The sequence below is a fragment of the Pan paniscus genome, chromosome 19 (genome assembly GCF_029289425.2).
Source record: "Pan paniscus chromosome 19, NHGRI_mPanPan1-v2.0_pri, whole genome shotgun sequence".
NCBI classification, from domain to species: domain Eukaryota; kingdom Metazoa; phylum Chordata; class Mammalia; order Primates; family Hominidae; genus Pan; species Pan paniscus.
In genome coordinates, this window is record NC_073268.2 from 64,900,326 (window position 1) to 64,915,311 (window position 14,986).

General features: G+C 46.9%; 1 protein-coding gene across 1 annotated transcript in view; it reads left to right on the forward strand.

Moving 5' to 3' along the window:
- Nucleotides 1-14,986, forward strand: part of PIK3R6 (phosphoinositide-3-kinase regulatory subunit 6) — a 55,315-nt gene that overhangs the window by 9,145 nt on the left and 31,184 nt on the right. The window contains exons 3-8 of the mRNA XM_055100894.1: nucleotides 8,574-8,657; nucleotides 9,615-9,706; nucleotides 10,398-10,466; nucleotides 11,346-11,478; nucleotides 11,653-11,722; nucleotides 12,813-12,996. Coding sequence (XP_054956869.1) covers nucleotides 8,574-8,657; nucleotides 9,615-9,706; nucleotides 10,398-10,466; nucleotides 11,346-11,478; nucleotides 11,653-11,722; nucleotides 12,813-12,996 — 632 coding nt within the window. The remainder of the gene's footprint in view (nucleotides 1-8,573; nucleotides 8,658-9,614; nucleotides 9,707-10,397; nucleotides 10,467-11,345; nucleotides 11,479-11,652; nucleotides 11,723-12,812; nucleotides 12,997-14,986) is intronic.

Consider the following 14,986-nt stretch of genomic DNA (forward strand, 5'->3'; position numbering starts at 1 on the left):
TGCCCACACCAAGGCTAAAGCTAAGTAGGCACCTGGGTCACAGTCCCACCAAGACTGCAATAAGCAGGGAGGGATGCTAGGCAGGTGAAACCACTGACTTCCCCCTCCAAAGGTGTGGCAGATGATTCCCAGATCCAGTGGATAAAAGGAAACATCCCCAAATCAGGATGACCAGGACTGCAGTTGTCTTTCCACATTATGATTTTTTTTTTTTTTTTGAGACAGAGTCTCTCTCTGTCACCCAGGCTGGAGTGCAATGGCACCATCTCGGCTGACTGCAACTTCCACCTCCCAGGTTCAAGCGATTCTCCAGCCTCAACCTCCCAAGTAGCTGGGATTACAAGCATGCACCACCGTGTCCGGCTAATTTTTTTGTATTTTTAGTAGAGACGGGGTTTCACCGTGTTGCCCAGGCTGGTCTCGAACTCCTGACCTCAGGTGATACACCTGCCTCGGCCTCCCAAAGTGCTGGGATTACAGGTGTGAGCCACTGTACCTGGCCTGTGATTGTTTTTAACACTCTCCACCTTCCCACAGCTATTGGAGTCCTCCCATCCTACAGTTAAGAAGAGGGGTACCTGAGAAGTAAAATATTTATTTCAGGGTATGCAAAAGAGCAATATTTCAGAGGCACTAAGGCTATTGTTATTTTGCCATGCCTGCAAACAGGAGTAAGATTGCAAAGGTTTTCCAAACAATCTGAGCCTTTATACTGCATAGGGGTAAGGAGGATCAGGTGTAGGCTGGAAGAGGTGCATCTGGGTACTGGGGGCCCTCTAGGTGTGACTTTCTGTGGTTGGAGAGGCAATATGTGACAAAGGTAAGGGCTCTAGACCTGGAATCTATCAAACAGGGAGAACAGTATTTGTCCTGCCAAACTCACAGGGTGCTTGTCAGAATCAAGTGAGATAAGACACTGGAAAACACTTTGCATATCCATGAGTCAGTCAGAGAATAGTAGCTGCTTTAGCAAATGGCCCCAAATGTCAGAGGATTAAGACAACACATGCTTATTCTCACTCTCACCACAGTCCAATTTGGGCTTCAAGCAGGCAATGAGACTTATTCCCTCTTGTGGAAAGGGAAGAGGAGTATGGAGGACAGTGCAGGGAACACAGGCCTGCAAGGGACTTAATCACTTCCACCACATTCCATTGGCCAGAATGCAGTCACATGGCTATTATCTAACTGCAGGGGAGTTTGGGAAATGTAGTCTTGCTGTCTCTTGGTGACAAAAATGAATTTGGTCTGGTGAGCACATAGTATCACCTTACCACACCTATGGAAGATTCTCTGTGTGTATGCCTTTCAAGTGCTGTTTAAATGTCAGGTATCCAAGGAGGTGAAAGATCTTTACAAGCAGAAGTACAAAACACTGCTAAAAAGAAATTATAGATGACATGAACAAATGGAAAACTATTCCAATGGTCACGGATTGGAAGAATCAATATTGTTTAAATGTCCATACCGCCCAAAGCAATCTACAGATTCAACACTATTCCTATCAAACTACCAATGTCATTTTTCACAGAACTAGAAAAAAACTATTCTAAAATTTATATGGAACCAAAAAAGGGCCCAAATAGCCAAAGCAATCCTAAGTAAAAAGAACCAAGCTGGAGGCATCACATTACCTAACTTCAGACTATACTACAAGGCTACAGTAACAAAAACAGCATGGTACTAGTATAAAAATAGACATATAAACAATGGAACACAATAGAGAATCCAGAAATAAAGCTACATACCTACAGCCACCTGATCTTTGACAAAGTTGACAAACATAAGCAATGGGGAAAGGACTTTCTATTCAATAAATGGTACTGGGATAACTGGCTAGCCATATGCAGAGAATGAAACTGAACCACTACCCTTCCCCATATACAACAATTAACTCAAGATAGATTAAAGATTTAAATGTAAGACCTCAAACTATATGAATCCTAGGCAACACCATTCTAGACATCAATCTTTTGAAAGAATTTATGACTAAGTCCTCAAAAGCAATTGCAACAAAAACAAAAATCGACAATTGAGACCTAATTACACTAAAAAGCTTCTTTTTGTTTTGTTTTGATTTTTTGAGACATAGTCTCGCTCTGTTGCCCAGGCTGGAGTGCAGTGGCGTAATCTCAGCTCACTGCAATCTCCACCCCCCAGGTTTAAGCGATTCTCGTGCCTCAGCTTCCTGTGTAGCTGGGATCATCATTACGCCTAGCTAATTTTTGTATTTTTAGTAGAGACAGGATTTTGCCGTGTTAGCCAGGCTAGTCTCAAACTCCTGGCCTCAAGTGATCTGCCCCCCTCTGCCTCCCAAAGTGCTGGGATTACAGGCATGAGCCACCGTGCCTGGCCTACACTAAAGAGCTTTTGCACAGCAAAAGAAATTATCAACAGAGTAAACAGACAACCTACAGAATGGGAGAAAATACTCACAAAGTATGCATTCCAACAGAGGTCTAATATCCAGAATATATAAGGAATTTACACAACTGATTAAGCAAAAAACAAATAACCCCACTTAAAAAATGGGTAAAAGACATGGACAGACACTTCTCAAAAGAAGACATACAAGCAGCCAACAAATATGGAAAAATGCTCTACGTTACTAATTATCAGAGACATGCAAATCAAAACCATCTCACACCAGTCAGAATGGCTACTAGTAAAAAGTCAAAAAACAACAGATGCTGGCAAGGCTGTGGAGTAAAGGGAATGCTTATACACTGTTGGTGAGAATGTAAACTAGTTCAGCTACTGTGGAAAGCAGTTTGGAGATTTCACAAAGAACTTAAAACAGAGCTACCATTCGACCCAGCAATCCCACTACTGGGTATATATCCCCCCGAAAACAAATCATTCTATCAAAAAGACCCATGCACTTGCACGTTCATTGCAGCACTATTCACAAAAGCACAGATGGGGCATCTACTTAGGTGCCTGTCAACAACAGACTGGATAAAGAAAATGTGTTACATATACAACATGGAATACTATGCAGCCATAAAAAAGAACGAAATCATATCCTTCGTTGCAATATGGATGGAGCTGGAAGCTATTACACTAAGCACATTAATGTAGGAACAGAAAGCCAAATACTGCATGTTCTCAATTATAGGTGGGAGCTAAACTTTGGGTACTCATGGACACAAAGATGGCAACAATAGAAACTGGGGGCTACTAGAATGGGGAGGGAGGGAAAGGGGCAAGAGTTGAAAAACTAGTTAGTGTGGGTACTAGTACTACTCATATGAGTAGTACTATTATTAGTAATAGTACTCATAGTACCTAGGTGATGTGATCATCCATACTACAAACCTCAGCATCAAGCAATATATCCGGGTAACAAACCTGCACATGTACCCCCTGAACCTAAAATAAAAGTTAAAAAATTTTTAAATAAAAAAAGTTTAATATTAGTAAGAATATTAATACCTAATTAGTAATATCCCACATTCCTGGATGCAGAGGAGGATAATAATAACGGATGCCATTTATCTATTGACTATTCGAGTCATCAAGGATGTTAGACCTGCATACCATATGTGAACAATGCTGAGCCACTTGAGTCACAGGAAATATCCCATTTCTTTCTTTCATTTAATCAAATCAAAACCAGCTTCAACCTCTCATAGTCCAAGGTTAGGATGAACTCTAGCATCATTCACTTGGAGTGCTTCCTCCTACGTGGGAGTTTGTGAGAAGCTCAGGGTTTATAAAGTCTGGGTAGTGGGAAAAGTCTGTCGTCTCCAGTCCACGGTGGCTACAGCCACCAGAACTGCTTGGCCAGACTTGCAAAGTGCAGAGGGAGATAGAGCCTGCCTTGAGGGACATTCTCATGCTCTGGTGAAGATGGCTCAGGAGACCTTTGCTGTGGCATCAGAGGCACAGGGCTCAGTGCTTAGCGGCCCTCATCTGACCTTTGCCACCACTGGTAAGCTTTGTCCCAGCCGGTCTGATTTTCCTCATTCCCTGGAACCCTATATCCCTTGTGCATTCACAGTCTTAGGGAATCCAACCTCCACCCTTAGGCTGGGCCACTCTCCTCTTTAAAAGCATCAACCTTCTTCTGCACCTTTTTAGACAATCCAGCTTGATTGGCTCAATCAACTTGCCAGGAGCCTCAGACTCAGTGCCTCCAGGGGCTAGGCAGAGGATATAAATGAGTGAAACCGAGGCGTGGGGAACTACGAAGACCTAGAGAAGCTGTGCTTATCTAAGGGGGCAATTGCTCCCCACCCCCTATGATTGTCACATGTGAGAAGAATCCAGGTTCAGTGTCAACAGATTGTCAGATTTTCAAGAGATGCCAGAAACCCAAACGTTATGCAAAATCTCCTGACTTGTAAATGTTGGCAGCTAATTCATTGCTTTTTTTTTTTTTTAAGACACTATACAAGCCCAAACAAAACACATAGCAAGCCAGATGTGGACCAAAGCCTGAGAGTTTGTTCTAGCTACCCAGACATTCAAAAACAAAATTTATTTGAAGTGGTCTCCCAGGGCTACTGGCAACTTCTCTATTTTTCTGTGAAACATAAAAACTCAGCTTCCCTTGCAAAGCATGGGGACCCAGGCTCAGAAGACAAAGGCTTGGCTGTGCTTCTGATGAGGGGAATGAGAGGAAATCACATTTGTCACAGTTTTCAGCCTTTCTTTGCAAATATACAGTGGAAGACAGAATAAGAAAGAGGAAGAAGGAAGGAAAAAAGGAAGGAAGGGAGGGAGAGAGAGAAGGAGACAGGAGAGAGAAAAAAGACTTAGCACCAGCTAATTTTCTAATAACTCATCCTGCATTAACTCATTAAATCTTCATGCAAGGTGGAAACGCATAGACGGAGGAAAGACTATCACCAACCTTCATGCTGAGCTAAATGATTTCCTCGACAGTCTGGGGAGATGATGCTCTGCCCAGCAGAGGGACCAGGTGGGCAGATGCGGCTGTAGTATCCTGTCCACTCTCAGCCTGGAGGAGATTCAGGACCAGGCCTTGCCAAGTGGGGACTTCAGGGATGTGGACCCCGTAGGCTTTGCATGGGTCTGAGGAGGGGCCAGACCATGAGCACTAGCACCTGTGGTGACTTGGCCTAAAAATATTTTAACTCTTGGACTGCAATCTGCTGATTTTTAAATTTGTTATCTCTATTCTACTTCCTTCCAAAGGAATCTGAAGCAATTCAGATATAGATTAAATAGAATATAAAGCAGGAGGACCAAAAAGGAGCCAAGAAGAGAGATCCCTGTCACATGAGATGAGCTAATTTTTGAGGCTGGGCCCCAATTTGACCGTAAGTTTCCTGATAGCCCAGTCAAAGAGGAACCCTTGAGGCATGTGGCTTGTGTTGTCTGACAACTGGAGAATACACACTCACCTATAATGGCAAACTCTTGGTGGGAGCTAATTGCAAAGAGGAATTTATTGTGTGAGGAGTGTTTCCCGTACTTCTTGTCTGAGTCTGGATCTACCAAGAAGCAGACACCAAGTTCAAGGATTTATTTGGGGAAACACTTGTGTGACAGAAATGGAGAGGGACCTGGGAGAGCAGCTGTCAGACCCTGGTGCAAATCTGACTCCAAATGAAGGAGAAAAGGAAGAAGGGTCAGTGGAAATGCCTTGGACTGATGGGAGTCCAAGAAAAGCTCAGCAGGGCAGTTGGAGAAGCTTGAGCGTCTCCTGGGGAAGGGCCTGCTTTAGAACCACTACCATACCCTGTATTTTGGCTGGGAGGCGTGGCTCAGCAGAAAGTGATGGATTTCACAGCTGTCTTAGTCTGTTTGCATTGCTATAATATAAAGGAATACCTGCAGCTGGGTAATTTATAAAGAAAAGAGGTTTATTTGGCTCAGTGTTCTGCAGGCTGTACAAGAAGCAGGGTGCCAGCATCTGCTTCTGATAAGGGGCTCAGGGCTCAGGAAACTTCCACTCCTAGTGGAAGGGGAGCCAGTGTGTACAGATCACATGCTGAGAGATGAAGCAAGAGAGAGGGGGAAGGTGCCAGGCTCTTTTTAACAACCAGTTCTCAGGGGAACAAATAGAATGAGAACTCACTCATTACCGCAAGGATGGCATTCATGAGGCATCCACCACCATGACCCTAACACCTCCCATTAGGCCCCACGTCCAACACTGGGGACCAAATTTCAATATGAGATTTGGAGGGTCAAATATTCAAACCACTGCAACAGCACAGCAACTGGGGACCTGGTTCCATTAAACTCCCGGTAGTGGGAGAGGAGCGAGGTACATTCTCACAGCTACCACACTTCCCAAATGTCAGTTGCTTATTCTTGTACCACTTTCATGGTTTTTTTTTTTTCCCATGTCAATGTACCACTGTTAAAGAAAGAAATTATTCTGGAACTTATTAAATGGTAAGGAAGACTTATCCAAGACTATTGCATTAGGAAAGAGAAAGCAGTCTCAACTTGGAATAAGGAAAAGCCAGTTGGGGATTTATAGCCAATGAGCAGAGTGAAGGGGTCAGCGGATGGAAAATTCCTAAGAGGAGACATCAAGGGTCGGGACATTCTTGCTAAACTGAGCTAACAGGATTTTTGCTAGAGGCACAAGTCAAATTCTTATACATCGACGGTAAGGGATGAAGGGGTTCAGGAGATATCAAGAGTGGAGGACTCCAACCTAAACTGATTTGGCAGGATTCTTGCTAAAACTGGGATGGGCAGGCCAAAGGCAGGACAGGAGCCAAGGCTGAGCCCTAGTGAAGAAGAGGGCTAAGAGGAGGCTGAGTAAGGTTTGGTCAAGGAGAGAGTCTTTGTTACCACCTGTCCTGGTATGTATCTGATACGATTCTTTAAATTGACTTTAGATTTTAGCTTTATACTTGGGGCGGGGGGTGGAGACTACCAGAAAAGACAGGGTGCTGTAGGCTTCAAAAAAATAAATAAATAAAATAAATAAGTTTTAGCTTCATGCATGGATTCAGGAACTACTAAAAATAATGGCAAAGGCTTGGCGTGGTGGCTCATGCCTGTAATCCCAGCACTTTGGAAGGCCGAGGCGGGCAGATCACGAGGTCAGGAGATTGAGACCATCCTGGCTAACACGGTGAAATCCCGTCTCTACTAAAAATACAAAAAATTAGCCAGGCGTGGTGGCAGGCGCCTGTAGTCCCAGCTACTCGGGAGGCTGAGGCAGGAGAATGGCGTGAACCCGGGAGGCGGAGATTGCAGTGAGCCAAGATTGCGCCACTGCACTCCAGCCTGGATGACAGAGTTAGACTCCGTCTCACACACACACACACAAAAATAATAATAATGGCAAAAACTGCAATTACTTTTGCACAAACCTAATAGTTTTTTATATATATATTTTATATATATATATATATTTGGAGGATATATATATATTTCATATATATTTGGAGGATATATATATATTTTATATATATTTGGAGGATATACATTTCATATACATATTTGGAGGATATATACTTCATATACGTATTTGGAGACTGTATATATACTTCATATACATATTTGGAGGCCGTATATATATTTCATATATATTTGGAGGCTATATATATTTCATATATATATTTGGAGGCTATATATATTTCATATATATATTTGGAAGCTATATATATTTCATATACATATTTGGAGGCTATATATATTTCATATACATATTTGGAGGCTATATATATTTCATATACATATTTGGAGGCTATATATATTTCATATACATATTTGGAGGCTATATATATTTCATATACATATTTGGAGGCTATATATATTTCATATATATATTTGGAGGCTGTATATATTTCATATATATATTTGGAGGCTGTATATATTTCATATATATATTTGGAGGCTGTATATATTTCATATATATATTTGGAGGCTGTATATATTTCATATATATATTTGGAGGCTGTATATATTTCATATATATATTTGGAGGCTGTATATATTTCATATATATATTTGGAGGCTGTATATATTTCATATATATATTTGGAGGCTGTATATATTTCATATATATATTTGGAGGCTGTATATATTTCATATATATATTTGGAGGCTATATATATTTCATATATATGGAGGCTATATATATTTCATACATATATTTGGAGGCTATATATATTTCATATATATTTGGAGGCTATATATTTCATATATATTTGGAGGGTATATATTTCATATACATATTTGGAGGGTATATATATTTCATATATATGTTTGGAGGAGATATATATTTCACATATATATGAAAATACATACATGTATTTTCTAACATGCATTAAAATAAATGCATAACTATTCAGATTTTAAGGTCATTTGTGTACCACCTAAAATTGTCCTACATACCACCAGTGGTACACATACTGCACTTTGGGAAATGCAGATTTTACAAAGAACACAGAAATGTGGAAGGGAAGGCTATATTCCAGCCCTGGCTGGCATGCTGGCTGCCAGCTCTAAGTAGATTACTTCGGGCACCTCTTGAGGCTCAGAGAAATGGCTAAAGACACTCTTGGAAGGAATGGAGGTGGGACGAGGGTGAGGTTCAGTGGACTGAGTTTCCTCCCACCCCTACCACTGCCCAGATGTGGAGCTGGACCTCCAGAGGAGCGTGCAGGCTGTGCTCCGGGAGCTCAGCACCCAGGCCCCTGCCCTGCAGAGCAACCAAGGTAAGAGCCAGCTGGCAGCAGCAGCTGGTCCCTCTGACCTCCACCCAACCCCAGCCAACAATACACGCACATACAGGAAAGGGCCCCGGCCTGGAGCTCAAGGGGCAAGGGTCGTCTCGCCAAACCCCTTTCCTGCTGGAAATACCTAGAGCCTGAAGGACTGAGAAGGCTTCCCTGCTCCCTAGTTCAACCCTCCCAGCAACTGCCACAGAGCACATTGGGGATCTGCCACCCTTTTTCTTTCCTTTTTTTTTTTCTTTTGTTTTTGAGATGGAGTCTTACTCTGTCACCCAGGCTGCAGTGCAGTGGTGCAAACTCGGCTCACCACAACCTCTGCGTCCCTGGTTCAAGCGATCCTCCTGTCTCAGCCTCCCAAGTAGCTGAGATTACAGGCGTGTGCCACCATGCCCGGCTAATTTTTGTATTTTTCGTAGAGATGCAGTTTCACCATGTTGGCCAGGTTGGTCTCGAACTCCTGACCTCAAGTGACCCGCCTGCCTCAGCCTCCCAAAGTGCTGGGATTGCAGGCATGAGCCACGGCACCCGGCCTGCCACCCTCTTTGTTAACCACCTTCCCTAGCTTCACTTCCAAACCTAATTCCCCTCAGCACTCCAGGCCTGCAGGACTTCCAGAATGTGGCTGGGAGCACACACCTGCAAGCACTGCTGCTCTGTGGTCCACACGCACACACCTGTCACACACCTGTCCCCACTGGTGTCCCACCTGCCCTCCTTTCTGCCCTGGGAATTCACTGTCCACAAAGGGCTACAGACTAGAACTCCCCACTTGGGAGGAGCCCACCCAGGTGCACCTGGAGCCAAGCGCTGGTGGCGGGGTGACACCTGTGGCTGGTCAGAGCTGAAGCTGGGGCTCCAGGGCTCAGGGTCCTGCTCAGAGGGGTCTCCTCTAAGAACTGCCCACCTGGTCATGCTGGGCTCCCCTTTCTCCTGGCCCAGGCATGTGGAGGTGGTCCCTGCACAAGAAGGTCGAGCGAGATCCTGGTAAGAGCCCGGTGCTGGTCCGCATTCTTCTCAGAGAACTGGAGAAGGTGAGTTCCTGGACCTCAGGGAGGAAGACGGGGATGAAAGGAATAGAGGGGCCAATTGGGCAGGGGCTCAGTCCTGGCAGCGCTATGTCTCAGAAGCTTTGGTTGCCTGCATGATTTTTACCATATGCATCTCCCTCCTGTACTTTTACGTAAGCAATATTTTCTTTACATCGACTCTCGTTGTTTTACTTGAATAAACATCTTTCAAAAAGAAGCACTATAACGCGACCACAAATGGAAAACCCGCATCACTTGTCAGAAACAGAAGGTACCTATAAACATAGATATACGACTATTGACGTTTCTCAAAATTATCCTCGGGCCACCTAAATTCTCCTTCACACTACCCAATGTTGTACTTTGCAACTGTTTGGGAAACACTGCACTCGAGGGAGGCTCCAAGCTGAGGACTTGTTTGTTGCTTTGCTGCGACTCCTACCCTAATTAAATTTGGCCCCTCACCTGCAGAGTTCTCTGAGGCCCCCCATGCTCCCACACCCTCCCTGAGGGGCTTCCTCACCTGTGTGCCCTCCCCTCCCCACTCCTCTATCCAGAGCAGACAATGGCCCTTTGCTCTCCCCCTGGCTGCCTTCCACCCCATCTCCTGCCCACTCCCAGCCTAGACTGCCTCCGGCTATGAAGTGGGGATTCCCCCAGCCCAATACCTGTCACGTGATCTCCTGTTTTCCAGGCGGAAAGCCAGGACCTCCGGCATGTCATCATTCCCTTGCTGCACACTGTAATGTACGTGCTCACCAAGGTGAGCTGGGGACTGAGGTCGAGGTGATAGTGGTGACCTGCATGTGGCTGGGCTGGACACTCTCCCCTTAGTGGGCAGTCAGTCTCCGCCAGGATGAGCCTAGAAAATCCCTTGGATTGCCTGCCCTAAACTGGCTTCTGAGCACTAGCCACCCCCTTTCCCTCCTATATGGAGAGAGAACTTTGGAGAGACAATGGCCTTGAATGGCAGGATGAGGTCTTTGGGTTTGCTCCTGTGTGCAGTGCAACAGGAGACATCACTGATCCCTACACAGAGAAGAGACATGATACTCACGTGGTTAATGTCTCAGGAGGAGTAGTCGGGAGCTGCGTGTTGTTGCAGCGGGTGGGAGTGGTGGTTAAGGCAGGCAGGAAGACAAAGTCTGGGGTTGCTGGAGAGTCCAGGGTCAAGATGGGGCTTAGCTCCGGCAGAGGTGGAGGGCACACTGAGGTCGGGAGGGAGAGGGGGGCCTCCCAGGCACTGTGGAGCATTTCAGGCCTGTGGGATGCAAGGAGGAGCAAAGGAGACTGAGGAAGTGCCTCCATGGTTGTGAGCCTGGAGAACCGCAGGAATGTGCTTCCCTGATGGAGCAGGAGGGCTGGGAGGAAGTTGATTTGCTTGCATAACTTGATGCAATGAATTTTTATCTTGGTAAGTTGGGGCGGGGCGACAAAGGGATGTCTTACAGGTGCTGGGAGAAGAGGCTGGAAGGTGTGGGTTTGGGAGAGAGCTGTGAGCCCAGGTCTGGCTGTTAGGCCTGACCTTCCACCTCTTCTCCCAAGCCCCTCCCCGGAAACTCCCCTGGGACCCTTCACCTCCCCCTCCTCCCTCTTACCTCCACCTCCTCCCTCTCACCTCCCCCTCCTCCCTCTCACCCAGGCCACAGGAATCACAGAAGAGCTCTACCAGAGAATCTATGCCTTTTGCACAAGGTTACTGACCCTGCCCACCCCCTACTGCACAGTCGCCTTGGACTGCGCGATAAGGCTGAAAACGGAGACGGCGGTCCCAGGTAAGAGTCACTGGGCATCTTTGTCTCCCACGCTGCACCTCCAACATTGCCCAGGGTCTTTCCTTTTTCTCCAGGATACTGGGGAGCTCAAAAGCCTCCACACCTTCTGTAGGAAGGTGGAGAATGGGAGTCAGAGACTTGGGGGCTGTTTGGCCAAAGTGGTCTGGTTTGCAGGGACACTGTACCAAAGGATGGTCATTGCCGAACAGAACTTGACGAATGAGCTGTATCCCTACCAGGAGAGGTGAGTGGCCCCAGAAAAATTGCTACCTTCAGCCTCCTAAAAGTGTTGTGGCTTTAGTGACTGCTCCCTGGCAGGAGGACGAAAGAGGAGGCTGGATTAAGAAGAGCCCTAGCAGACCTCCCCAAACATGATATTTGTCCAGCAGTGGGGTGCGTTTGCAATTCAAGGTTGGCGCCATATTGTTTTCTGGAGACCACTGAACACAGGATAGGTCTTTCTTCTCAGGTTGGATTGGAAGCTACCCTGCTCACATGCAGAAGGTGGACATGGCCTCGGGGCCACTCTGGAGCTCTGTCATTCCACCTCCATCCTGCCCTTGGCCATAATGCAGCATCATACCAGCCAGGCAGCCAGAGGAGACTCCAGAATAGCCATAGCGGAGGGGCTCAGGCGCAAGTGCACAATGAAGCCAGAGGGCTTCCATGGGGGACGCCAAGCCTCTTAGATAAGACTGAGGAAGTGTCCCCTGCTCGTGTTGGGGAGAGGGGTGATGAAGTTGGGAGCGGCACCTCCCTTTTCTGCAGGCACCTCCAATAACTTGGCCCTGAAAGGCACAGCTTGAGTTTGGGGTGTGAGGTGCTGTGTTCATGAAAGATGCAAGGAGGCCCAGGGCACCCATGGGAGAGGTGGGGAGACACAGTGGGTGAGGAGGAGGGAGTAGGGGAGGTTGGCTCTCTGGTGTGATAAGAGTGATGAAAGAAGGTGAGATTCACTCAGAGTTCAGAACTCCAGTTCTGGCAGGAAGGATTTAGGGTCCCTCCTAGAGGGTGAGCTGGTCCCTGGGCCAGGATGCTGAGAGAGGGAGCAGGATTGAGGCTGGAACTTTCCTAGACATGGGACTAGGCCTGCTTTCCTCTGTGGACAGTGGATTAGAGCTGCCCCTCTAGAAGGGCTGTGCATGCTCTTATTTGCCACAGTCCTCACCACTCCCTATTGTCATCCCACCCAGAGACTTTTGAATCTGAGACTCCTCTTTTTAGCAGAATTAAATTACTTGGAGGTGCTGCACAGCTCTGAGGGTGCCCATCCGGTGGCCCCTCTCCCATTAGTTACTATCAATCCCACCTCTCCCCTCTGCTTCTGTCCTCAGAGTGTTCCTCTTCGTGGATCCTGAGCTGGTGTCTGCCTCTGTGTGCAGTGCTCTGCTACTGGAGATCGAGGCGGCCCAGGCGCAGCAGACACCAGAGACCTGCATGCGCCACGTGGTCTCCCACGCCCTGCAGGCGGCTCTGGGGGAGGCCTGTCACGCAGGCGCTCTGCACAGGAAGCTGCAGGTAATGGCCCTGCCCGCAGCCCCTTGTCAGTCCCAGCCCTCGTCCCTGCATGCCCATACCAGTCATTCACCCTGCTCTTCCTCCTTCTCCTGTTTCACATCACCTTTTCCCCCAAATCAAAAATTAATACATTTTGGCTGGGTGCAGTGGCTCACACCTGTAACCCCAGCACTTTGGGAGGCTGAGGCGGGCGTATCACCTGAGGTCAGGAGTTCGAGACCAGCCTGGCCAACATGGCGAAATCCAGTCTCTACTAAAGATACAAAAACTAACTGGCCGTGGTGGCGGGCACCTGTAATCCTAGCTACTCTGGAGGCTGAGGCAGGAGAATAGCTTGAACCCGGAAAGTGGAGGTTGCAGTGAGCCAAGATTGTGCCACTGCACTCCAGCCTGGGTGACAGAGAGAGACTCCATTTCCAAAAAAACCGATAATAAGATATAAGATAATGCCAGTATTCCTAGCAGCAGGGTGAATGAGTGTCTCAGCCCTGAAAGCAGGAATCTGGGTCACCACAACAGTAGCTACTGCATCATCTCACTTGGAGTCAAAGCCAAAGTGATTGCAATGACCTATAAGAGCCTGGTGTGGTGGCTCATGCCTATAATCCCAGGTACTTGAGAGGCCGAGGCAGGAGGATTGCTTAAGGCCAGGGGTTTGAGACCAGCCTGGGCAACATAGCAAGACCCCATTTCTACAAAAAGTAATAATAAAAAAAAAATACCAGATGCAGTGACATGTGTTTGCAGTCCCAGCTACTCGGAAGACAAGAGATCACTTGAGCCAAGTTCAAGGCTGCAGTGAGCTGTGACTGTACCACTGCACTCTAGCCTGGGTAACAGAGAGACACCCCATCTCTAAAAATAAAAATACAAGAACCTCATCTTGAGGGCCTTGACCTGTTCCCATCTCTCTTCATTTCCTCTCTGGCCTGTCTCCTAACTTTCCCTCTCATTTCCTCTGCTCCAGCTAAACAAGCCTCCTCATTTTTCTCCCAACATGCACATGCCTAACATACTTGCACCCCAGGGCCTTTGCGCTGGCTACTCCCTATGCTTGGAACGTTCTCTTAGATACCTGCACGACTCACTCTTTTTTTTTTTTTTTTTTGAGACGGAGTCTTGCTCTGTTGCCCAGGCTGGAGTGCAGTGGCGTGATCTCAGCTCACTGCAAGCTCCGCCTCCTGGATTCATGCCATTCTCCTGCCTCAGCCTCTCCGAGTAGCTGGGACTACAGGCGCTGGCCACCACACCCAGCTAATTTTTTCTATTTTTAGTAGAGACGGGGTTTCACCGTGGTCTCCATCTCCTGACCTCGTGATCCGCCTACCCCGGCCTTCCAAAGTGCTGGGATTACAAGCGTGAGCCACCGTGCCGGGCTGCATGGCTCACTCTTTCACTTCCTTTAAGTCTTTACTTAAAAGTCACTTTCGGCCAAGCGCAGTGGCTAACGCCTGTAATCCCAACACTTTGGGAGGCCAAGGCAGGCAGATCATGAGGTCAGGAGATCGAGACCGTACTGGCCAACATGGTGAAACCCCGTCTCTACTAAAAATACAAAAATTGGCTGGATGTGGTGGTGCGCACCTGTAGTCCCAGATACTCGGGAGGCTGAGGCAGGAGAATCGCTTGAACCCAGGAGGCAGAGATTGCAATGAGCCAAGATCACACCACTGCACTCCAGCCTGGGTGATAGAGCAAGACTCCGTCTCAAAAAAAAAAAAAAAAAAAAAAAAAAAAGTCACTTTCTCGGGGGACTTCCCAGATCACACAATCTCTTTTGTTTGCTGCTGTATCCCAGCCCCTAGAACAACACCTGGTGCAGTGAGCTATTCTAAGTGCTGGAGATGCAGCTATGAATGAAACAGACAAAATTCCCTGCCTTCCTGGAATTCACAATCTAGTGGGGGCTAGAACATTGATCCAAGTGCTGGGTGACGCTTTCAGGAAGTGGGCGTCAGCGGCTATCTCTGCCTCTCTGGGTAACAGACAT